The sequence below is a fragment of the Mauremys reevesii genome, linkage group 1 (assembly GCF_016161935.1).
Source record: "Mauremys reevesii isolate NIE-2019 linkage group 1, ASM1616193v1, whole genome shotgun sequence".
Taxonomy (NCBI): domain Eukaryota; kingdom Metazoa; phylum Chordata; order Testudines; family Geoemydidae; genus Mauremys; species Mauremys reevesii.
In genome coordinates this window covers 36,007,758-36,033,917 of record NC_052623.1, presented here as the reverse complement: position 1 = coordinate 36,033,917, position 26,160 = coordinate 36,007,758, and the positions used below count along the sequence as shown (strand labels likewise).

The 26,160-nt window shown below is 38.5% G+C and overlaps 1 protein-coding gene and 1 long non-coding RNA gene across 3 annotated transcripts in view; one reads left to right on the top strand and one right to left on the bottom strand.

Annotated features, from left to right (window-relative positions):
- LOC120370691 overlaps positions 1-12,964 on the top strand; it is a 44,262-nt gene extending 31,298 nt beyond the window's left edge. The window contains exon 3 of the long non-coding RNA XR_005583888.1: positions 12,596-12,964. This is a non-coding gene — a long non-coding RNA (uncharacterized LOC120370691). The remainder of the gene's footprint in view (positions 1-12,595) is intronic.
- CNTN5 (contactin 5) overlaps positions 1-26,160 on the bottom strand; it is a 965,708-nt gene that overhangs the window by 536,486 nt on the left and 403,062 nt on the right. For both annotated transcript variants that reach the window (XM_039485717.1, XM_039485709.1), the window contains one exon: positions 1,891-2,020. In XM_039485717.1, the coding sequence (XP_039341651.1) occupies positions 1,891-1,948 (58 nt within the window). In that variant the 5' untranslated portion in view covers positions 1,949-2,020. The remainder of the gene's footprint in view (positions 1-1,890; positions 2,021-26,160) is intronic.

Sequence of the window (26,160 nt, the reverse complement as noted above, 5' to 3'; positions counted from 1 at the left end):
GTGCTCTGAACTTTGTATTTACAAACTGTCTATAATGTTTTTAGTAAAAACAAATATAAAAATCAAAGTGAAGTTTTCCATTTAAGAAAATTAAAGTTAATTAACTAGACTATATCTATAACAGACCAGTGGTTTTCAACCAGGAATACATGTACCCTTTGGGTACAAAGAGGTCTTCCAGGGAGTACATCAACTTATCTAGATATTTGCCTAGTTTTACAACAAGCTACATAAAAAAAACACTAGTGAAATCAGTACAAGCTAAAATTTCATACACACAATGACTTGTTTATACTGTTCTATATAACATATCAGTGGTTCTCAAACTATGGATCACTGGAGCCAGTGTTAAACTTGCTGGGGCCCAGGGAAGAAAATCAATGCCTGAGCCCCACTGAGTAGGCCCAAAGCGAAAGCCTACGTTTTTAAGTGCGGTGAAACCTGGGGTACGCAAGACAAATCAGAGTCCCGAAGGAGTACAGTTGTCTGGAAAGGTTGAAAACCATTGCAATAGAGGACTACTCTTGGAATCACTGGAGTACAAACATTACTTTCTAAACACTGACAATGTGTTATATAGGACACAGAAATAAAGACAGTCCCCTTTTCTAAAAGAGTTTACAATCTGTACTGGGAAACCCAGGACAGGAAAGACTTTATTTGTATTGTTTACACACACACACACAAACAATATTCTCCCGCCTCCTCCCCTCGATATACATATACAAACATATTCTGGTCTACTGCACTCAAAACACATAATCAACCTATCTTATTTTACTTACTATTATTGCTAACTGACTTCTTGCAGGTATCATGGAATAAAAGTTTTTGGAGAGATCTGAATGAGAAGAGAGTGGCATGGTGAACTAGCATAGGGCAAAAGAGAAAGCACTGAAAAAGGCAGAGAGCTAGCATTACCAGGAAGAAATGAACGGGATATCAAGGTTAGGACATTTTTGTGGAGTTGTGCAAGGACTTATAATTCCAGAACATAAGGCCTGATCCTATTTGTGAAAAATGTGATATCAGAGCTAGATATTATTATTATCCCAAAGCTAGAAGGATAACTTGTAAAAAGAAGCATTTCTCACATACGGATCCAACCAATAATATTTAGACTGTTTCAGCTTTGGTTATTGTAAATGAAGGCAGATAAATAAAAATACTTTAAAAAAAATCAATTTATGGAAACTGGGAAGTTGAAAGAAGATAAAGCTAGGAGCAGATGAAAGATCAATTGTGGATAGCATAACATCAAATTACAGGAATCCCCAGATGGAAAGATTAAATGATTATCGAGTATAAAGCAACACAGTTTGTTTACTTTAAAAAATAATACTAAGTTAAAGAAGCCAAGGGAAAAAAGCTCAAAGGAATACTGTTGCAGGCAAAACCAGAATCATTAGTGCATATCAATATAACACACATCATTTTAGAAAGAAAAATCAACTCCATAATTTGTTTCCAGATACAGAACATGGTAAGATTTTGAGAATTTCGCAGCCTAGAATCACCAAACAATGCTGCAGTTATCAGCCCTTTCAATGCAGTTTGCTAGATCAATTATTTCCCAAGCAGATTTTTCTCTCTGAAGCTGTAAAATTAGGACATTCTTTTGTGATTGGACAAGCAACTAACTCTTCCATTCTTCCTTACAAATTAAAAGTAAACCTGAGAAACGTTAATGACAAGTAGGCAATACTTGTTCAACTTTGTATTAAGCAATTATAATCTTAATAAATAGTTCTGATAACATTAATAGTTTTTGGTTAAATGCTAATTGACATGGTTTGTTCATTTTTCTTTGCAGTAATTTTGCTTTTATATTTCCATTTTCTACTTGCCAGGAATTCTTAAAACAGTAACACAAGTTTTTGGTTTTCTTACCTGAAAGACACCCAGTGAGTGATAGAAACAGAATCAGTCTCCAAGAAGACCACATCATTGGTCACAAAGGTCTTGAGCCCCTGTTTGTGTGATTGTTAGCAGCTTTGACGTTTCTTCATTAAAGCTCAATCTAAGGAGATAGAAGACAAAGTCTCTGTTAGGAGAAGTAAAAACATATCACAAAAATATGATAGGCTATTCAAAAGAACCCCTATATCCTAGTGCAATCCCAAGAGCTCTTTACGTAACGTGGGAGGTGACATTTTGAAAGGGAGGTAATTTGAGAGCTTCTCAAGAAAAATATAGTGTAGCACAGTACCTACCTATGTTAAGAGCTAAATTGCGAATGCCACTGTGTAGCTGCACTGGAGATTAAGAAGCCCTAGTTCTTCACCCCAAAGGCAGAGGTGTGTCAGGGCCCTACATTCCTGTTCCTCCTGGAGCCCAGAGTTAGAAGTGCACACTGCACATTTCATCAGCAGGTGTAACTAAATGCAGCTCAATATTTTCCCCCAGTGTCCTTGAAGCAATCTCTTGGTATTTTCTAGAGGTGGGTGAAATAGTTGCAAAGAACAACTAGTTCACCAAATTCAACCACTTCCACTGCTTGCAAATTGTGCCAAAATAGGTTGCAATCCCCACTAATTTTTCACTGTTTGAAATCTCATGGTGGATGTTTAATACAACCACTATTTATAGAATATAAACTCTTTTTATTTACCTTATCCTCCCAAGCTGACACCCATCCCATTTTTTTGTCAATCGCACCCAACTGTTAAGTCTTGTCTAATACCTAGTTTGGGAGATTTCTTGCGAAGAAACTCTTCTTGCTTACAGCACCAATCTCTGATTATGGTTCCTAGATACTACTGTAACAATCACAACTTTCTTAACAGTTTGCAACCTACAGATTGTTCACTGTATTGCTTCAGGTAGTCAGCATCCACAATTCAAATGTCCAGTTGTTTTGACTAGGGCCACATAGGTATATTTCTGTTCCATGATTGGATGAGCTTTCCCCGGCTATTCTGCCATAATTGCTTACAGCTGGACTATGACGGCCCTTATGCAAGTGAACTCAATGAACCTTCCACTCTTGACGTGCATGGGCCCCCATCAGCACCTGCCACAAGACAATCCCAGAATGCAGCATTCTGTACTGTGCACTGGGCCATTCAGGGAGGGAATGTGAATCACTTCCCTAACTCCCTCAGACTCAATGTGGTTCGCTTACAACCCTTAATTCGAACCATTAGCTAAGTGGCACAGTTTAGCACATCAACATTTCCCTAGTGGTGACATCACTCATTTATTAGAATAATCACAGAAAGTGGATGCTGAAGGGGTACAACACAGTTGAAGCAAAATCATGTAAATGCTTCAAAGAATGTACAAAAATCTTTCTGCCACATCATCCCCTTTAAAATGTACTCAGAACATCTCCACTTATGAGCTATGTTGCCAATCTCCCCTCTTCTATACATGCACAAATACACACACACTGCATGAGCAAGGAAAAGCTGCATTTATTTATATACTAGAAAAGTTATTCTTGAAACACTCTAAAGGTGTAACTTGTCAGCTTTCATTTATATAGCAGGCCAGGTGCAGCACTCAACACAAATAAAGATTCCCAATTTGGGATTGTTCTTCCTTTCAGGTAGCTTAGACTGGGCATACTTAATATGAGGTGTACATGTTAATATATGCTTCTCTGAAATAGAACATAACTGCAGCTCATCTAAACCTCCACAGGGAACCTTCCTCAATTAATTATTAATGCCAGCTGCCTTTGTTTTTCACTTCTGTGATAATCTGTGTTTCAGTCAGTATGTTCCCTGGGTAGGGTGAGTTATCTCTTTCAGCATCCTCTGCTGGCCAGACCTATGGGAAATAAATATTTTCATTAATATTTAACTTTTTTTTCCTTATGGCCATTTCTGTTAAAACTTGTAGAATACATCATTTCTTTTTTCTTTTTTTTCTGCAATGCTATCCCCATTTTTATAAGAAACAAAGCATTGTAAGTAAAATTCTGGTGATTTTTGTGTTGCGAGAACAGGGAAAAAGTGTTTCCAGAACTAAAGAGAAGTGTGAGACTATCTCAAAAACTATTTCTGAAATGATAGTGACATTAGTAAGACAGGAAGCAGTTGAACTCTAAATCGTACTATGAACAATATTAATTCCTGGTCTGTCAGCTCAAAAATTCCTCAAAAACCAGAGGAACATTTTCATTTAGAAAAATTAAGAAAATAAGTTTTGGTTCAGTAGAGGAGTAGCTGGATATGGCCTATGGCCTATATTATACAGTTGGTGAGACCACTAGATGATTTAATGGTCCCTTCTTGGCTAGAAGTCTATGAAACTAGGAAAATAAATAACTGCTGTTAAAAATGAAAAACATATTTTGAAAAATGTGTCCCTGTTTCTCAAAGAATTTTAAAATTGGATTTTTCTAAAAAAAGCCCTGTAGCTGCTCAGAAAACATGATGAATTTTTCATGAACATGTCATTGAAGTTCAATGGAGCTATGACAATTTGCACCAGCTGCAGATCTGCCCCAAAGACTTTTTCCAGCTCCAAACTGAAAATACTTAGCTGTGACCTACTTAGCCCAACCCTACCAAAACAAAACAAAATTTCAAATTCCAGTGAACAAACTTAATGAAGTAAAAACAGGTTGTGAGCACAATGGGGTGGCTCTGTAATCATTTGTGAATTCTGTATGTTGACCTGGTTATTGGGATGCTTACTGTGTGCAATAGAGGGTTTCCGGGGGGGGGGGAGGGGACGGGGGGGGGACAAGAAAGACATGAAACAATGTCTCACAATAAGCCATTCCTCAGTAAACACTTAAGGGTGTTAAGAGTCAATGCCTGAACTTTTAGCTTTGAAGATTCTACCGTTTTGACAAGCAGGGTCAAAGCCTGGTAACTTGACAAGGGCAAAGGAATTCTGCCTGGATTAGAAGGTATTCTCACTCTCTCTGAAGAGAGGAGGAAATTGCTTGGGGAAACTAGACTGAGACAGAGCACTCACTGGGGTGTCCGAAGAAGTTAAGCCCACTTAAACTGTCATCAGGGGATGATAAGATAGGCATTTAAAAATTTTTTTTCTCTGAATGTTTTGTTTCTACTATTAAGATAAAGAATACTTTGGTTTTAAGAAGGCAGTCTGATCACTGCACATCACTGGTCGCAGACTCCTGAAGGGAAGAACCACAGGTGCTGCATCCGGTCAGACCTGTGGACAATTGATCCATAGCATACTGTAGGCCAGAGCCTGGAGATATGAGGAATTCTACTCTATGGTGCTTGTTGTAAACATTTAGAGCCACTATTCAGGGTGATTGCAAGGAGCCATAGAGCAAGGAGGTAAGCGTCCGTGTAAACAGCATATAAAGACAGTCTACCATTCCTCACAAACACGGTGGTCTGGATCTCTAATAATCTCTACACACTCCAGGGGAGAAAAGGCCCAATGCCTAACACCTGAGGGTGGTGCATTCAGAAGTTATGTCCACACTACAAGTTAGAGGTGCGATTCCCCTTCTTGTGTACGCTAGCATGACCAGATAGCAAGACTGAAAAAATGGGCCCCTTTTTTTTGGCGGGGGAGGGGAAGGAGAAGGGGGTATAGTTGACTGTATAAGACAAAGCCCCTAATATTAGGACGTCCGGTCATCCTCGTGTACAGATACTCAGACTAGCTATCATCGAGCTACAAGTCTAAGTATAAATAGCAGTGTAGCTGTGGTAGCACGGACAGCTGCAGAAGCGTGGCTTAGCTTTGCTGAGTATGTACCCACCAGTTTCAGGTGGGTTTCTACTCAGCACAACTAAGCTGTGCCTCTGCTGCCACTACCCAGCCTACCATGGCTACACTGTAATTTATACCTATGCTGGCTCGATGAGAGCTAGCGCAGTGTGAGTACATGAGCAATCACACCCCCGCTCTTAGAGTAAACATAGCTTGGGAGATCAGGAGGAGGGAAGAGATGCAGCTAGCCTTGCAACTGGGACACAGCTCAAAATTAATTTGATTTATATACATGAGTTAAGGTTTTCAAAAGTTATTATTGTTTTGGGGTGTCTCAGTTGTGAGGTACCCACATGGAGACATCTTAAAAAGACCTGGTTTTAGAAAGTGCTAAACATCCACCCTCTGAAAATTAAGTCTTTCAAGCTGGACACCCCAAAAAACGAGGCAACAATCATTACTTTTGAAAATCTTGGGCATGAACTATTTTTATAAAATACTGTTGATTTGAGAAAGCTACTTTGACTTGGGCAGTATAACAGCGTAGACATCTGATTGCACTACTGTCTAAAGTAGAGTGGGAGACTTTTGCAAGCCATTAATACCAGAGTCACTCAGACTTTCTGAAACATGAAAGATGTAGACACCAGAGACGTAGTGTCCAATATATATATTGGACACACACATACTAGGTATTTGTCATTTCCTATTTTCTTAGGTGGTATAAAACCAATCCTACAGTAGAACCTTGATTTTATAACATCAATATTATGAACCACCAATTATACAAACCATTTTTCCTGAGAAGGGGAAAAAATCACATAAAGTGATGTCTGTAAAGACCAAGTCGCCAACCCTTCGCATTCCAATGCTTTTCATCTGCTGGAAATCACTTTGCAGTGGGTAGGCAAGAAGAAAGCAATGCATTGTATATACTGTAATTTTGAGATGTGTGGTGTTATGAACTTTTCTATTTTATGAACACCTTGGTCCCCAGTTAGCTCATAAAATAGAGATTCTACTGTATTTCTTACCCTACTTCCTTGTTTGTTTGGAGGTTTTGTGAAAGTTGGAGTTAATTTTTCATCTCTAAACCTGGATCAATGTTCTTCCTAGAAATACAAGTGTTACACTACTGTGGTCTCACATTTCCCCTTTGACTTCTTTAACCTTTCCTTAACAGCTCTCTTGGCACTTTAAAATGCTTTCTCAGACCCTGCCAATGTTGAATGCTTCTCCTGCGTGCCTAACTGCTGTTTCAACCTTTTATACTTTCCCTGGGTCTTCCAGATACTTTCCAAATATGGATTATGCTGGGCATTTGGACAAAGAAGCACATGCCAGAATAAAGGAGATACAGGACCTTTAGGGATTATGTTACAGTATTGTGCATATTGCCACTTTCTACTTCCTAGTGTAACTGGACAAATGGAGGACAAGAAAAGAGGGCTTGTCATTGTTCCAGTACTGCACAAAGCTTGACAGCAGTGCTTACCAAGAACAAAGATAGAAAACTAGATGATAATAAAGAAATATGGGAATATGGGGCTAGATTCTAGATTCTCACTTCATGTCAATAGAGTTGCTGCAGGGGTGAAATACTGGTTCCATTAAAGTCAAATGGGAGCTGTATCAATACAGCTGAGATCAAAATCTGACCCAATGAAAATAAGTATTTGAAGCATCCACAAAAGACAAATAGAATTAAGCCTATAAATAAGAAGATCTTCTTTATTTTGTGTCTTAACAAATGAGACTGATGACACATGTACAGCCTTCAGGGTATGAATGGTTAATAGATATTCCTATCTCAAGGGCATGTCATAAGGTATGTATTCCTAAAACTAAACTGGAGGCAGGGGAGAGAGACAAACATTTATACAAGCAATAATAAGCTACTCTGGTTTGCCAACTACACAACCTTCTTTCCAGGACATTTTTGTTCATCCCTAAGATGCATGCTCCCATCAGAGACTTCAGGCTCCTGTCCTTTGCTGCGAACACCCTATATAAATATTTTAATTTTCCCATAAGAAACTTGATATGGAATCACACACTGAGTGCAAGAATATAGTTTCTTTAAGAACAGCCCTGCCAGGCAAATGCTGCTTAAAATTATTTTAAATATCACTTTATTCGAATCCCTCTTTTTTTTCCAAAGCATGTAGATCTGCAAATAAATTTGAACCCTGAGCCATGAAATTTGGTCTGTTTGGGATAGGTTCATCAGCTTGACTGGTAAAGCAGTGCACTGGAAGCCATGAGGGCATCCCAAGGATATTAAATACTATAGATTTATTTTGCTTAATGTGATTTGAATAAGCTCTGCAGTCATTTTGTTACTTATTAAAATGAAAGATGGTGTCTCTATTATATATATATATATATTATATATATTCTGATCTCTTACAGTGGATATGCAGATTCATGAACAGTTTGTTAGATAAGGACAAGATGAATTTTGCCTGCCGGCAATATTCAGAAACTAGTCATCTAAAATTAAAATGGAGCAAATAATTTGCAACTAGTAATTTATCCAGCAAATCTAGGTTTTTTTTTCCTGTTCATAGATCATCCAAAAGCAGTTTGCAATTTTCTTGTGTGTGGTGGGGGGCTTGCATAATATCCAAATAATTATTTAGCAATTTGTTTTAATTCCATGGATTGATTGTGTACAGTTCATTCAAGGTATTCAGCACCCAATATGCACTATTGAAGCTAGTAGGTATGGGTGCATATTATTGTTTCTGTTTCTGAACTGGAGGGGTGTCTAAATACTTCAAGTTTCAATATGCATGCAGTACTGCAAAGCCAAGTGCTCAAAAATCCTGAGTTATATTCCTTAAAATACTGATTTTACTGATAAGTCTGGAGTGCATTATATTTGCTTTCTGGGCTTGAACTTTTAGGGGTTAAACTTTCCAGTTTCTCCTCTATCCATGAAGACTAGATTTTTTAAAAAGATATTTGACTAAACCAGTGATGCTGGTGCAATCCTTAGTATGAACACTGCTATACTGCTATAAAGGTGCCTTATTGTGGCATAGTTTCTCTCTCTTCCTGAATGGGAATATGCTATACCAGTACAAGCACTTTTATAACAATATAGCATAGAATCATAGAATATCAGGGTTGGAAGGGATCTCAGGAGGTCATCTAGTCCAACCCCCTTCTCAAAGCAGGACCAATCCCCAACTAAACCATCCCAGCCAGGGCTTTGTCAAGCCTGACCTTAAAAACCTCTAAGGAAGGAGATTCCACCACCTCCCTAGGTAACCCATTCCAGTGCTTCACCACCCTCCCAGTGAAAAAGTTTTTCCTAATATCCAACCTAAACCTCCCCCACTGCAACTGGAAACCATTACTCCTTGTTTTGTCATCTGCCACCACAGAGAACAGTCTAGATCCCTCCTCTTTGGAACCCCCTTTCAGGTAGTTGAAAGCAGCTATCAAATCCCCCCTAATTCTTCTCTTCTGCAGGCTAAACAATCCCAGTTCCCTCAGCCTCTCCTCATAAGTCATGTGCTCCAGCCTCTTAATCATTTTTGGTGCCCTGCGCTGGACACTTTCCAATTTTTCCACATTCTTCTTGTAGTGTGGGGCCCAAAACTGGACACGGTACTCCAGATGAGGCCTCACCCATGCCGAATAGAGGGGAATGATCACGTCCCTCAATCTGCTGGCAATGCTCCTACTTATACAGCCCAAAATGCCGTTAGCCTTCTTGACAACAAGGGCACACTGTTGACTCATATCCAGCTTCTTGTCCACTGTAACCCCTAGGTCCTTTTCTGCAGAACTGCTGCCTAGCCATTCGGTCCCTAGTCTGTAGCAGTGCATGGGATTCTTCTGTCCTAAGTGCAGGACTCTGCACTTGTCCTTGTTGAACCTCATCAGATTTCTTTTGGCCCAATCTTCTAATTTGTCTATGTCCCTCTGTATTCTAGCCCTACTCTCCAGTGTATCTACCACTCCTCCCAATTTAGTGTCATCTGCAAACTTACTGAGGGGGCAATCCACACCATCCTCCAGATCATTAATGAAGATATTGAACAAAACCGGCCCCAGGACTGACCCTTGGGGCACTCCGCTTGATACCAGCTGCCAAATAGACATGGAGCCATTGATCACTACTTGTTGAGCCCGATGATCTAGCCAGCTTTTTATCCACCTTATAGTCCATTCATCCAGCCCATTCTTCTTTAACTTGCTGGCAAGAATACTAAGAATATCTAAGGTAGTTGCACCACTAACTATACTAGTATAGTTAAAACAGTACAACTTGTATGACTTTAGATAAGCCCTTACACAATATAGACATTGTGCAGAAAAAAGGGTGTGTGTGAATCAAGAATTAACTGCTCTGCACTCTTATCTTGTGCCAGTAACATTAGTTACAGGGGACTTACAAGTCACTACTACTTCAGGCAGCAATAAATTCCGCTTTATATAGAATTCTATGCACAAAACAAAAGAGTCATGTTCAGAAAGACGGTGGGACTCCATGTTGCTGTGCTGAAGGGACTTTGGGAACAGCATATAAACAGAAATATGCAGGAAATGAACCTATTGTTCCGACATATCTGCATTCAGTGGGAACAAGCAGAAGGCAGTTCATCCCGCAGCGAGCAAGACACTACATATATATTTTCAGGTAAGATTTCCCCTTTCATGTGGGAAGCCCAGGACGCTGGTTTAAAGTACAACTAGTCTGTCTGCTACTAATAATACTCTAACTAATATGACAAAAACATGAAATCAATAACTGTATTGAAATAAATATCCAAGATTAGACTCCTACAAGGACCATTGCAGGTAGCCTCTAACAAATCTGACTAAGGTTGGGTATTACAACACAGTCCTTTAGACACCTGAATGAAACATTCCACTCCTGTACAATTCTTACTTACACCAGGGATGGAAAGCTGAGAATCGGGCAGCCACAACCAATTTTCCATGGCCCTCACTTCTTCACTGCATCTGAGACAACCAAGTCCAGCAACTTCAAAACAAAGAGTGCTAGAGACATCTCCTATGGAACAGCCAAATGTGTTCTTCTGAAAGGATTGTAATGCATATGAGATGGTCTTAAGGTATACTGCAGTTCTGGATGTAGATTTTAAACACAGGCTTGTCTCTTTCCAGATCTCTGATGAGATATATGTGTAAATTTACTGCTTTGTCTATCTATGTCCAAGGTAATAACAGGAACTATCTGTAGTGTATATGTAAGTAAGCTGTACTGAGTCCATGTCCCTTTTCCTCTCTTCCAAAGATAAATTAACTCAGTCCAGTCCAAATTCTTCTTGCTGTCTTGCATGACAATATTGTTTACAAGATGGTTTCATTGCAATAAAAATTAAAATGTGATAAAATCATACCATTAACGTTTGTACAATGAAATGCATCAGTAGAATTTGTTACAGGAAAAAAAAAGTGAAATCATACTAAGCAAATGTAAACAGCGAGATATCTTGTAGGATTGATTATTGCCCCATAGGGAGAGCATTTGTTCTCAAGATATAACAATATTTCAACCTATTGCAAAGAAAATTTAATAAAGTACAAGTTTTACCAGATTTATTGCTCAATTGTGTATGAGCCCTTAATTTATTGCTAACATGTTATTGAATGTTTTTTCTGCAGTGGAGCTATTTGTCAGTTTCAATGAGAGAGCAACCAGGAACTTAACTTTTAAAATTTTAATTTAGAAATTATTTCATATGCAGCTGTAATGCAGCTTTCATTGATATTGCTCATGTTCTAATGACTCTTGAACACTTTCTCAAAGGAAGCAGACCATCCAAAATTACCATTGAAAAGCAGAACAAGGATGTTTCCTGAATACCAATAATGAGTAAAATTTTCCAAAACACCTAATGACTTAGGAGCTCATTTCCCATTGAATGACTCAATGAAACTTAGACATTTTTTTAAAAATTTTACCTAGTACCTGTAAATTAACAAAGACCTGTTTCAATATTTCGTCTTTGCCTATATTTGAGTATTAAAGAGTCAAAAGTCCTATGAATGTGGGATTTGAAGTACCTTCTTTTCCAGTAATACAAAAGTAAATTGTATCTCTTGAGAAAAGCATAGAATTGACCAATATTTTTGTTAATTTGCTCTTGCCACCTCTTGGCAAAAAGGTAAAACTGAACGTGATTCTTACAAATTAAATTGAGAACAGAGCTTATCAGAAAAGTTTGGATAAAATGTTGTTTTGTTGGAATTCACCTATTTGCCAAAATCAAAATGTTTTGTGGAGACTGTTTGATTTTAGTGAAGTTCAGATCGAACCCAGACAGGCTGTGATCAGAAACCTTAAAACATTTCAAGGTAAGACATTAATAAATAAACTTTCATGGTAGATTTTCACCAAAGCTATTTATTCAACAAAACGTGTACATTTTTAAAGTATTGCTATGGCCTGATCCTGCAAACACTTAAGGGAGTAAGTTTATGCATAATGAGGAAAGTTATCAGGATTACTCAGCATGAGTGAAGTTACTCACCCGAGTAAGTGGCTATCTTACTGAGCCTTATGAAAATCAAAGCAGTGGAGTTGTTTGGATGCGATTATTATTTATATTAATATAGTGCCTAGGAGCCTTAGTCCTGGACCACCCCATTGTGCTAGGCAATGTACTAAAATGGAACAAAAAACAGTCCCTGCTCCAAGGTAGCTTACAATCTAAGTAAAACAAAAATTAGGAACAGATTTTCAGGAGTTCAGCTCCCATTTTGGTACCACTGAGAATGATAAGAGATGCTGGGGGTAGAGCATTTTTAAAAATCTCACCACTTAAGTTTGGGTACCTAAATGAAAGCTGAGCCCTTTTGAAAATCTGAAACCAGCTGAATGTGCTAAGCACTTTTTGTAAACCTGTTGTTTAAGGGTTAACATAGTTTTAGTCTGAAGATATTGACATTATCTCTCTAGGTGTATACATGACTTCCCCCTCAGTATTGTAGCTGACAGCCGCACAAGCATTTATGAAATCATCTTCTAACACTCCTTTGAAGAAGGTCATTATTATCATGTTTACGGATGGGAGACTGAAGCACAGAGATTCGGCAACTTCTCCAAACTCACACAGAAAGTCTGTAACAGACCAATTAAACATTGGTCATTTGAGTCCCAGCCCAGTTCCCTAGCAACAAGAACATCCTTGATGGGATTTTATTATGTAGGCAGTTTCAGAAAGCAGCTACTTCCTAGCCCGGTCACCTGAGGGACCCCAAGAAGTACCCAAGATCTTAAGGATGAGTGTCTACAGCAATTGATGCAATACCTAAAGGCTGCCTCTCTCGCGTGAATATTTGTACTGGACTCAATCTGTTTAGAATTAAAAACCTCAGAGAAAAATAAATTCATGCAGCTTGTCTGGGATACCAGAAAAGACTCATGAGGACTGAACAGCTGTTTTGTGACCCTTTTATTCTTTTAAAACTCTATTTAGTAATCCTGAATTGTGCGAGACTAATCACACTGGGAGAGTTAATCTTCTACCCATAGGGCAGGTACATCAGGGCAATGATAGGCCCAGCTACACCACCCTGTTGTGGCAATGTATCTCAGCCATATTCTGTTGGGCCCATCTCCTATGCGGATAGTTCGACCTGGCCTCTCTCCTGAGGCAGCCAGCTAGTGCAAAGAGGGATGCTGACTTTGATTAATATTTTTTTATAGACTCCTTCTGCCACCTGCGTCTAGAATTATCTATACTAGTGAAAAATCAGTATAGCCTAAGCCTTCCACTTAATATAACTGCCAAACTAATAAGATTATGCATTTTAATTACACAAGGCAGCATCACTTGGCATTCCATGAGGATATTAAAAAAAGCTTCAGACTATGCATACATCAAGCACATCATACTGAGCACTAATGGGCACACCTCTCTCTGTGGACCTGTACATTTGTTTAGGTACAAAAATGATCCCTGCCAGACAAATCAACTCTTGGGATAACAGGACATACATATTAGCTATCAGTGTGATCAGAGCTGTACATGAAGAGAGATCAAGACAGTTTCAAGGCCACAAATCCCATAACTGGCTCTATGCGGCCAGCCCCCTGCATCCATGTGGAACGCCACTAGAATTCTAAAGGGGTGCAGAGGTTTGCTCACCTGGATCTGATTACAGTACAGAGGCCTACAAGACAGACACCTAGAATAACCAATTACTGTATTTCAATAGTATCTCAATTACTTTTGCGGGGCTTGCATGAAGAAGTGAGTATTTCATGAGGATTTCAATAAGGAGAGGATGTAGGCCAGGTGCTATGGGTTTGGGAAGGCATTTTATGCACAGTTGGTTGCATTAACAGGAGAGAAGACAGACATGGGATACATAAAGAACCGGTTTATGTATGAACAGGTTGTGTACACATAACCCTTTGGTGAGTGCGTTACATGTCTCCCTCTGTGCCAAACCACAGAGGATGAGAGTTCTACAGTCCCAGCTAGAGAGCTTTAGCTGAAGTTATAGCAGCTCACTCTTTTCGTTCTGGAGGTCAATAGCTCAATCCCCAGTGTGTCTGCCAATATGGCTGCTGTCACATCTATACAATACTAGATTAGTAATGAAAAGTCCAGTTTGGATATATCACAGCAAAGAATCATCTCATATGTACAGAGCAGTAAAATGAAATGCAAGCATTGGTCTATTTTAATGAAATGTTTGCTAGAACAAAGATGTAAGGATCTATATTAGCAACAAGGACTTCTACAATTTTCAAAAGTCTCTTTTGCAGTTGCTCTTCAATATTGTTATTTTACCAAATAGGAAACAAAGCAGCCATCAAATTTGTTCATTATATATACTTGATATTTTAGAGCTTCATCCTACCTTAGGCTTGTTTTTTTTTTCAATGATTGATATGATATGACTCCCCACCCTAATATAATTGAATGCACTGGATTCTTCAGGAGCACAAGGGCCCACCTGCACTGATGCTGGGGACTATGTTTGCAAATTGGAGGGTTCTATAAGTAAAAATTAACCATTGGGATCACTTAATGCATACGGGTGCATTCTCTGTCAGTTGAAATCTTTAAATCAAGATCTGTGGGTAAATGGGAATCTCTTTGTAAATCAACGAGACTTAAGCACTTTTGAAAATTTTAGCCTGGATATCTTACTGAAATACATGCTTTAGTTTTACCACAAGTTATTGGGCTCAGTGGGGGAATTACTGTGTAAAATTCCACCCAGGAAAACAAACTAGATCATCATAATACTCCTTCTATCCTTAAAAGACAATCCATGAATTATGAAGAAAATCTTCATTTTCAGTACAGTCTTATCTCAAAAAAGGATAGAATTTGTTTACATGTACAGTAAAGCAAAGAATAAATTCTCTTTGGAGATGGATGGCTCCACCATTAAAGCTATATGTCGGCATGTGGAGTTTCAAAATGCATCATAAAGATGAAACTATATTTCAGAAGAAGATACTTAAAATAGTCAATTGTTGTTCTAAAACAGTTATGGAGGCTTAAATGTTAATAATTTTGCCCTTAGCTATCTTCCACTTGAATTACTGCAAAACATTTTAAACTTCCATGCTGAAGGATATTAATGATGCAACAAATTGACTGGTGTTACAGGGATTTATCTATTATTTTATGAGCATATTTAATTGCACATGTTTCTTACATTAATAATTACAACCAGCACTAAAAATGATGTCTAGATGTTTAAGGATGCATTTTTATATTTAGACATATCTCACAATTACTACTTATAATGCAGATAGTTCACTAAGATATAATGCTAGGATATTAAAGTGGATTAGAAGACCCTTTATTAAAACAAGAGCTTGTCTGCATAGAAAAGGGTGAAAATAAATAAAGTACTCTAAATGGAATAAGCACCTCTTCCGTTCCTTTCACAAATCTCATTTTATTATAAGCTAAATGTCATAGACATAAAGACATAACTGGTGGCATGATCCCATCGGGAAGGTTTGTAGCTGTTATCACACTATTTAGCACTACTTTCACGAAGATTTTAAACAAAGACAGGGAATTTCACTCAGGGCTCAAATCACAAGCAAAGACTTTTGAAAAAGGATCTGAGGAGGCTTTATTTATTTTTAAAAGAATAACGTGGGACACATGCCAAATAATTATTGCTTTGACTAGTTGAGCTCAGTTTTGGGCACACACCAATTACAGAGCTGTGCTGTGAGGTTACCCCTCTAATGGCAGTCACACACTTCATGTTTTCAGTGGCAAATTGAATTTGACATTTAATTTGAAACCCAAGATATAATAATGTAAAACCTTCTGCAATATTAGTGATAAAGCAGCAGGTCAGACATCCTGGCTATCTGTTTTTTAATAGGGATCTCAATGTTACCAGTACTGCCATTATTTTCCATGGGTATTTTACCCTGATTATAAATGGAAAATTACAATAAATGTTTAAGATCCCAATAGTGCAGGTTTGGATCATGTATGAGGTTTCTTTATATGAGAAATCTGGTTTTTTGAAGCTCAATTGTTTTCTTTATCAGAAGACTCATTTATTTCCCAGCATGCAGTTCAAGGCTCAAGCAAAGTAACTTGTCAGAGGCCTAAGATTTACAGAACTGGTTATGAAGAGATGACAAAAAGAAAAAGGAGGAAAGAAAGAACAGATGCTGACTTTTTTATTTTTGTGAGAAGGGAGTGATTTTAATTGCAGGGGAAGAGCGTTAGGGGCTGTGGCCCTGGAAACGTGTTTCTTACACAAGGATTTCTGAATGAGTTGCCATCTTTTTTTTTTTTTCGTTTACTGTATTTTATTGATCAAGTTATTGGCTTGGGCATATTTTCCCCAAACTAGGGGGAAAGAATGGTGTGTTTACTCCATAGAATGTGTAAAATTGGATAGAAAATTAAGAATACCATATCCAGCTGCAAATACAGGGGCTCTTTCAGTATAAGGAATGTAATCCCCCAATGTGATATTTGGCCAAGCTATTGTGGTTAACATCCCTGTTCTTCTCAGTCCGTAGGTAAACATTTCAGCCAAAAGAAAGAGGGATAGATCCTCAACTTCTGAAGTCAGGATCTGACCCAGCAACTCAAACACTATAGTGTTCTCTGTGCATTAGGCAGTTAAAAGTTGCCACATTTCCTGTCAATACTCCTCCATGCAGTTGCTACAACTCTGTCTCTCAGAAAGGAAACCAGAATGAATGCTTTTGAGGCAGTCTTGTACTCTGGTTAGATGCTAGAATAGAGGACAGTGACTTGTTTACCTTGTTGTAACCTAAAAAACAGTTATTCTAAAACAAGCCTCCTCTTTCACAGAAAATACTGAGCCCACCAAAGTGAAGCTGAGGCACTGATTCAGAGGCAAGTATGCCATTTACTCAATCAAGTGCACTGCTTTCCACACAGGACTTTAGTAGGGTTGCCAGGGGTCCAGTTTTTAACCTGAAAGTCTGGTCAAAAAAAGGGGACCTGACAGCATCCAGTCAGATGTACTGACAGGATACCCAAAGTTTGGTTACTGTGGGCAAGGGAGGCAGGGAGGTGTCCGGTCATCATCCATGCCAGCCCCTATTTAGCCAGGGCCGCCTCCTACCTGAGTTGGGCCTCTGCAGCTCCCAGCCCCAGTTCCACAGGCAAGTCCCTCCTGACCTGGGGGTGCAGGGTAGTGGGGGGAAGAGGGGAAGAGCCATGAGTTATGGTGGAAAAGGAGTGAAAGAGGGCAGGGCCTCGGGGAAAGGAGGGGCAGAGGCGGGGTCTCAGAGGGAGATATTACAAAGTCGGCACCTCTAGACCGTAGATGATCCTTGGATCATCATCAAAGTACTGATAATACCCAATCCCGCTTAGCTTCTAAGTGCCAATGAAATGATAGTTCAGGGTGCATGGGCTGCAAGTTGCATTAAATGGATGAGGATACTTTCTTTAAAAAAATATTTCCCTGTATTATACCATTTGACCCTCAAGAACCAAAAGTTGAAAGAACAGTATTTAGAGCAAAGAGCACACATTTGTAAGTCTATGACATAGTATTTTCTTTTCTGCTTTATTAAGATGGTTTTCACCTCAGCAAGATTCACATCAACTACATAAGGCAAACCACAGACAAAAGTTCAGTAAAATGTGATAAAACATAATGGCAATGTACACAGCTTCCACTGCTTCTTGGTTGAAATATTTTCTAACACGTTAGGTCAAAGTCAGCTAGTTAAAGATAAGCCTGGGGCTGCCAAGGGGTGTATGCAGCACAATTGCAGGAATGACATGTTGTGAATCCTGCTAATTAACCCAGGTGAGGTATATCAGGAGAAGCAGACTTTGGATTCAGCCTCTTGACTGACAGGGAGTGGAGAATCAAACCTACCATTACTCTCACTTAAAGTGGCTTTTGGGGAGATGCAGTGTTGAGTTTTCATGCCTTCTCCTATCAAAGACTGCACTTTTCTCTTTGGAGAAATATCAGTCATTCAGCAGAGTGCCAGCTACCAGCTCTGACTGGGACCTCATTTGCCGTTGTAGGGGGTTGGGCGAGGGGTGTCAGGCAGAAAACCTATTCCCCTCTCTCTTTGACAAATCAGTTGAACCAGAAGTATTTTACAATCCAAGCTCTAACCTGTGGCGATGATTCAAGACAGCAGTACAGCTATCAGACAAAGTGGCCTTTTACAGTACCTAATGAAATGCTGTTTCTAGACTAGACGCGATAAATCAACCTCCACTGGATCGATCGCTGCCCGCCCATGCAGTGAGTAGTGTAGACATACCCTTAGTTGGTGTAAGCATAGTCCTGGAGGAAAGCTTGAATAAGGAGACACATTATTTCCTGTGCTTTGATCCTGGTTTATAAATCTAAAGTAGTACACTACCAGAAGTCTAAATAATAAGATGGGTGAACTAGAGTGCCTTGTGATAAAGGAGGATATAGATATAGATATAATAGGCATCACAGAAACCTGGTGGACTGAGAGCAATCAATGGGACACAATCATTCCGGGGTACAGAATATATCGGAAGGACAGGACAGGCCGTGCAGGGGGAGGAGTGGCACTGTATGTGAAAGAAAGTGTAGATTCAAATGAAGTAAAAATCTTAAGCGAATCCACAGGTTCCATAGAGTCTCTATGGATAGAAATTTCATGCTCTAGTAAAAATATAACAGTAGGGATCTATTATCGACCACCTGACCAGGACAGTAATAGTGATGATGAAATGCTAAGGGAAATTAGAGAGGCTATCAAAATTAAGAACCCAATAATAGTGGGGGATTTCAATTATCCCCATATTGACTGGGAACATTTCACTTCAGGACAAAATGCAGAGATAAAATTTCTCGATACTTTAAATGACTGCTTCATGGAGCAGCTGGTACGGGAACCCACAAGGGGAGAGGCGACTCTAGATTTAATCCTGAGTGGAGCGCAGGAGCTGGTCCAAGAGGTAACTATAGCAGGACCGCTTGGAAATAGTGACCATAATACAATAGCATTCAACATCCCTGTGGTGGGAAGAACATCTCAACTGCCCAACACTGTGGCCTTTAATTTCAAAAGGGGAACTATACAAAAATGAGGGGGTTAGTTAGACAAAAGTTACAAGGTACAGTGACTAAAGTGAAATCCCTGCAAGTTGCGTGGGCCCTTTTTAAAGACACCATAATAGAGGCCCAACTTCAATGTATACCCCAAATTAAGAAAAACAGTAAAAGAACTAAAAAAGAGCCACCATGGCTTAACAACCATGTAAAAGAAGCAGTGAGAGATAAAAAGACTTCCTTTAAAAAGTGGAAGTCAAATCCTAGTGAGGCAAATAGAAAGGAGCACAAACACTGCCAACTTAAGTGCAAGAGTGTAATAAGAAAAGCCAAAGAGGAGTTTGAAGAACGGCTAGCCAAAAACTCCAAAGGTAATAACAAAATGTTTTTTAAGTACATCAGAAGCAGGAAGCCTGCTAAACAACCAGTGGGGCCCCTTGATGACCAAAATACAAAAGGAGTGCTTAAAGACGATAAAGTCATTGCGGAGAAACTAAATGGATTCTTTGCTTCAGTCTTCACGGCTGAGGATGTTAGGAGATTCCCAAACCTGAGCTGGCTTTTGTAGGTGACAAATCTGAGGAACTGTCACAGATTGAAGTGTCACTAGAGGAGGTTTTGGAATTAATTGATAAACTCAACATTAACAAGTCACGGGACCAGATGGCATTCACCCAAGAGTTCTGAAAGAACTCAAATGTGAAGTTGGAACTATTAACTAAGGTTTGTAACCTGTCCTTTAAATCGCTTCGTACCCAATGACTGGAAGTTAGCTAATGTAACGCCAATATTTAAAAAGGGCTCTAGGGGTGATCCCGGCAATTACAGACCGGTAAGTCTAACGTCGGTACCGGGCAAATTAGTTGAAACAATAGTAAAGAATAAAATTGTCAGACACATAGAAAAACATAAACTCTTGAGCAATAGTCAACATGGTTTCTGTAAAGGGAAATCGTGTCTTACTAATCTATTAGAGTTCTTTGAAGGGGTCAACAAACATGTGGACAAGGGGGATCCGGTGGACATAGTGTACTTAGATTTCCAGAAAGCCTTTGACAAGGTCCCTCACCAAAGGCTCTTACGTAAAATAAGCTGTCATGGGATAAAAGGAAAGGTCCTTTCATGGACTGAGAACTGGTTAAAGGACAGGGAACAAAGGGTAGGAATTAATGTTAAATTCTCAGAATGGAGAGGGGTAACTAGTGGTGTTCCCCAAGGGTCAGTCCTGGGACCAATCCTATTCAATTTATTCATAAATGATCTGGAGAAAGGGGTAAACAGTGAGGTGGCAAAGTTTGCAGATGATACTAAACTACTCAAGATAGTTAAGACCAAAGCAGATTGTGAAGAACTTCAAAAAGATCTCACAAAACTAAGTGATTGGGCAACAAAATGGCAAATGAAATTTAATGTGGATAAATGTAAAGTAATGCACATTGGAAAAAATAACCCCAACTATACATACAACATGATGGGGGCTAATTTAGCTACAACGAGTCAGGAAAAAGTTATCGTGGATAGTTCTCTAAAGATGTCCACGCAGTGTGCAGAGGCGGTCAAAAAGCAAACAGGATGTTAGGAATCATTAAAAAGGGGATAGAGAATAAGACTGAGAATATATTATTGCCCTTATATAAATCCATGGTACGCCCACATCTCGAATACTGTGTACAGATGTGGTCTCCTCACCTCAAAAAAGATATTCTAGCACTAGAAAAGGTTCAGAAAAGAGCAACTAAAATGATTAGGGGTTTAGAGAGGGTCCCATATGAGGAAAGATTAAAGAGGCTAGGACTCTTCAGTTTGGAAAAGAGAAGACTAAGGGGGGACATGATAGAGGTATATAAAATCATGAGTGATGTTGAGAAAGTGGATAAGGAAAAGTTATTTACTTATTCCCATAATACAAGAACTAGGGGTCACCAAATGAAATTAATAGGCAGCAGGTTTAAAACAAATAAAAGGAAGTTCTTCTTCACGCAGCGCACAGTCAACTTGTGGAACTCCTTACCTGAGGAGGTTGTGAAGGCTAGGAATATAACAATGTTTAAAAGGGGGCTGGATAAATTCATGGTGGCTAAGTCCATAAATGGCTATTAGCCAGGATGGGTAAGAATGGTGTCCCTAGCCTCTGTTCGTCAGAGGATGGAGATGGATGGCAGGAGAGAGATCACTTGATCATTGCCTGTTAGGTTCACTCCCTCAGGGGCACCTGGCATTGGCCACTGTCGGTAGACAGATACTGGGCTAGATGGACCTTTGGTCTGACCCGGTACGGCCTTTCTTATGTTCTTATGTTCTTATGTACTTATAATCATTTTGTTCTTAGTTATGGGAGTTAGAATTTTTTAAAAGAATTCATATGCACACCTGTAATTTTAACTGATTTTTACAAACTGAAACAAGGACAAAAAGACACTAGAAATGCTATAATTGCTAATTCTTCATAGTTTAATTACATAGCTAAAACAAGGTTCTGTGTCAGCCTGGCCTATTTCTAATACAACAAATTAAAGGAGATGGTTTTTTGCAGGTTTTTTTAGTTCAGCACTGAGCCTGTATAGTATATAATCATCCAGCTGGGGGAAATCACAGGAGTCAAACATACAAGAGAATTCAAACTAAATGGGTTGGAATTTTTTTTTAAATCACTATTTACTATTAAAACAACCCAGCAAAATACATATTGTATTTTAAACACCTTCCTTCTGCGATTTAGAGCCTGTGCCTTTGGTTTGTGCATATTTACATTTACAGCTTATCAAGATTTCAGTGAAAGTTAGCTGATAGAAGGTAGAGAGAAAGGTTGAAATCTGAACTTCCCCTTACTCTTCCAGGGTCTGGTCCCCTGTCTGACAAATACACTTCCTGAGGAGAAGTGTTTTCTAAGAAAAGACTCTTTCATGTGGCGGACAATATAAATCAAGAAACCAGAGAAACCCATGTTTACCCAGTATTTATTTCACAGCTCATTGCTAGTGTGAAGAAGGTTACAGAGATAATTATTTAATGCCAACATCCCAGCTGAAAGGTGAAATGATGTGGTCTCTCTGGAAAAACGTCATTTACACAAAGTGCTCTGAAATGTAAAGGACTTGAAGAACAGAAAAATATTTTTTTCTCTAATGTCTTTCAGTTTCAATATCTTACTTGCAACAATAGTAAGTTACAAAAAATCAAACAAGTTTGATTTTTAAGGTGAAAATATCCTTTTAACTGGGTTGAAAGAAATTACAATATGAATTATACACTGATTTAGAGGCCCAAAGTAATTACTTACGTATTACTTATAAGGCACCCTAAATGTGCATGGTGAGTTGCAAGAGAGAGATCATGGTATTCTGCCCTGGAGACCTTATACTGTAACAGCATGAGCAGATAGAAGAGATTACAAGATAACTTGGTATAAATCCCAAACTGAGATATTTGAAGTAGTGTATTTTATTCTTTTCTCTGTACTGAAACCATAATTAACTATGATAGAGTAAAGTATCAAACAATTACACCGGACACTTGTGAATGATAAAAGATGCTGTTACATTTTTCTAGCCAGTACTTACTTCTTGTATATCTATTGTGAGTCCAGATCTATTTGAAATTAAAACCAGAAATAAATTTGCAGGAATGTCTCACAAGCCAGTGCACACTGCTTTACCACAATGTGCCTCCATACCCAATTGTCCTGGTGGTTGAATAGACCCCATCAAAAGTCTGTCAGAGTCCTCTCCCATTGCTATGATACTTCTAAACCCCAGGCACCAAAAGGGCAGCTCACAGAAATCAACGTGCTACAAAGCTCAAGCTGCCTCACCCAATTTGTTATGTAAACTTTTCAGATATTTGTCCCCCCTTGTAGGCAACAGGTCTCTAGCATTTTCCCCTTCCTCTAAAATGCCAAGCATCATGAAGAGAACAATAAAAAAAGAGAACAGTGGTCACAGACCCTCCTTTGAATCCTACTGTTCAAGTCTCTCTATGTTTACTTGGATGATCAAGAAAACTTAAGATACAAAATCTGATTGCCCCATTTGCTGCTGCCATTTTAGCCAATATTGATAGGCTACTTCCTATTAAAGAACAGCAACTCAAGACCAGCACTGTCAATGATGCTGTCAAGATGACAATAACAATTTTAGTTGGAACAACATTAGTAGTGTCAGTAGTGCCTAAGTTGTTTTTATCTCTGACACTCAAGCAGATAGAGAATTGAAATGCTGCTCTTGTTACACAGAGAAGCAGCAACTGCCTTGATAGTGCACTACGAAACATAAATGGAAACATATTGTGCTGGGTATGCATCGTGGCCCTTTTTAATGGTGCTGCAGAAATATTCCAGGGGAAATGAGAGCCAATGAGAGTATTTTATGGTAGGGACTTATTTATAACAATGATTGCTTTCAAGACTCCCTATTCTACTCACTTGTCTTTTCGATTGGGTTCATCATTCTCATTCTGGAATTTACATATAAACTTCCACACCAATTGATTCAAGAAACACCCAGATGACTCTAACATGCCTGTTACCCAGGTTTAGTGATAACACCATTATAGATGCAAACAACTGTGTACACATTACATTATTGAAAAGTAGTTTTGACCTTAACTCTAGCTTGGATGTTTCTTTTTCAAGTTTATAACAAATATTTGAAAACACTTGTCTTGCTGATACAGTCTCAAATTACTAGTAACTAGAGCTCTGCAGAAGATGGAAATTCTGTTATGCATACGATTTCAAATGTGTCTTTGTTCTGAATCTGAACTGAACTCAAATTTTTCCAAAAGAAGACTCAGAAACAAACAAAAAAATCAGATGGATCAAAATATTTTGCAATGCAAAATTGAAATATTTGTATTGATTTTAACGTTTTTTATTTTTATTATATCATACAGCATAAAACATTCAAAGCAAAAAGTCATTTCAAAAAGAAAAATCAAAATTATTTGTTCAAAAAATGGGACATTTTGACACTGTATTTCCCCCCGTTTTCTCTCTGAATTCAGATCTTAGGTAAATCAACATAATTTTGCAGTATTTAAATTTGAGAGAACTGCATTCTCAGATTGAAAATGAGTCACTCAAATTTCTACATACAAGCTGTATTGGTAACTACATCTATTTATTTACTGTAGTCAGCTTGTTTTTAAAGGTTTAAAACCTGTACAATTTTTTTTAAAGGCGCTATTTCCCTAGAACTCATGTCAACAAAACAAAAATTACACACAGGACTTTTGTACTAAACGAAAGCAGAAGAAATGGATTAAAATAACATCTTTCTTTAAAGCAATATATTCTACATGCCTGTTGCAGGAAAGGAACTAGTACACTGTAAACAATCAATACAAAAAGCAGACTACTCATGTTCAAGTCCAAAAATATTCATTTTTCCTCTATGAGAAGTGACCCATATATTTTACTCTGCTAATTTGTAGAGCACATTCTCTCACATGTACTGCATGCTGAAAATATTGGAAAGGTTAAGACAAGCATGAAGATAAATGCTGTACATGAGTTTTTACACAATCCTGCATCACTGAGCTGGCACATGAAGTTACTGGATAAATGAGAGGTAATTCAGGAAAGCTTAGGAGGTAAGGAGCAAAATACCAAGCAAAAAGATAATAGGAAGCAATTTGTCACCATAAAAGAAGCAATTTAAACACACTCTTGACTCTGAATGTCAGGTACCAAAGACACACCTGGACATTTTAGGCTTCTGAGTGATCGTAAGTTTTAACCTTACAACAAATGAACCCCACCAGCAGCCCTTTAAATTTATTTTTTTTAAAGCTGATTAAGTGCAAACGAGATAAAGGATGTTATTTCTCAGTCTTCTCCTCCAGGAGTAATTTTGATTATAACAGACAGCTCATGAACATGTTTATCACCCATTTGTACCTTCTGGATACCCTTCCTGGCAGTTGCAAACTTCACTAAGATTTACATCAGTGTTATTATCCTTCATGTTGTTTATCATGAGTTAGAAATATTTCTGTGAATTAAATTAATATTGCTGGACTTTTCTCTTTGTATCTTAATATTACAGGATTTCACCCAAGAAAGATCTATTCTACACCCACCAGCTTTGTTAAAGGTTTTTTAGTGAGCTTGTGGAAGTTCCAACTTGAGCCCAATTTAAAAACTCTGAACCCAGGCCTTGTCTACACACAGAAGTTGCACTGGTTGAACTAAAATCAGTCCTTAAGCCCATTTAGTTGAACTGGTACAAACCCCTGTGTACAGGCTCTTTTTGGTAGAAAAATGGTTATATTGGTTTAGCTTGGAAACTTACAGCCACAAGCTAATACAACATAATCCAACTTTAAACTCACTCAGAGCATCCACACAGGGTCTTGCAACAGTTCTGTTAAACTGGTTTTAAAAAAAAATCACATCTTTAATTAAACCAGTAACTCTGGGCATAGAGCAGGGCTAAAAGAGTAGTAAAATTGTAGAGCTGGCTTGCAGGGTTGGGGAGATCTCCCTCTCATGGCAGGGAGCAAGAACCGAAGAGAGTCTAAAGGTCCATGTGGCAGCTCAGCTCAGCTCAGAGCCTCTACTCCTAGTAATACCATTCTCTTCATAGCTGTGATCGATTCCTGTTTCCTAGTGCCATGGGGCACTAGGATCTTGTGGCACCTCCTGTTTCTTAATGCCTTGGGGCACTTTTGAAGCACTTTGTCTTTGTTAGTGTCTGAATTAACCCCTTCCGTCATGCTCAGAGATGACAGTCTATAAACCCAATCACACAGTCACATTCATTTTTCAGAAAGTATGTTTAATAAGGAAACAGCACTTGCAGCTGAAAAGAAAGAGAACTAAAAATATAGCAATTATAATGAACTCAAAATGTTATCAGATTTTTTTCCTAGTTGATAAAAGTGGGTTTGATAGTTAGATCCAGATCTTGAAACCCACATCCCTCTTACACTGGTTTCTTATACCTTAAATAGCTATCTCATTTCTGAGAAGTAAACTCATTAAAAACT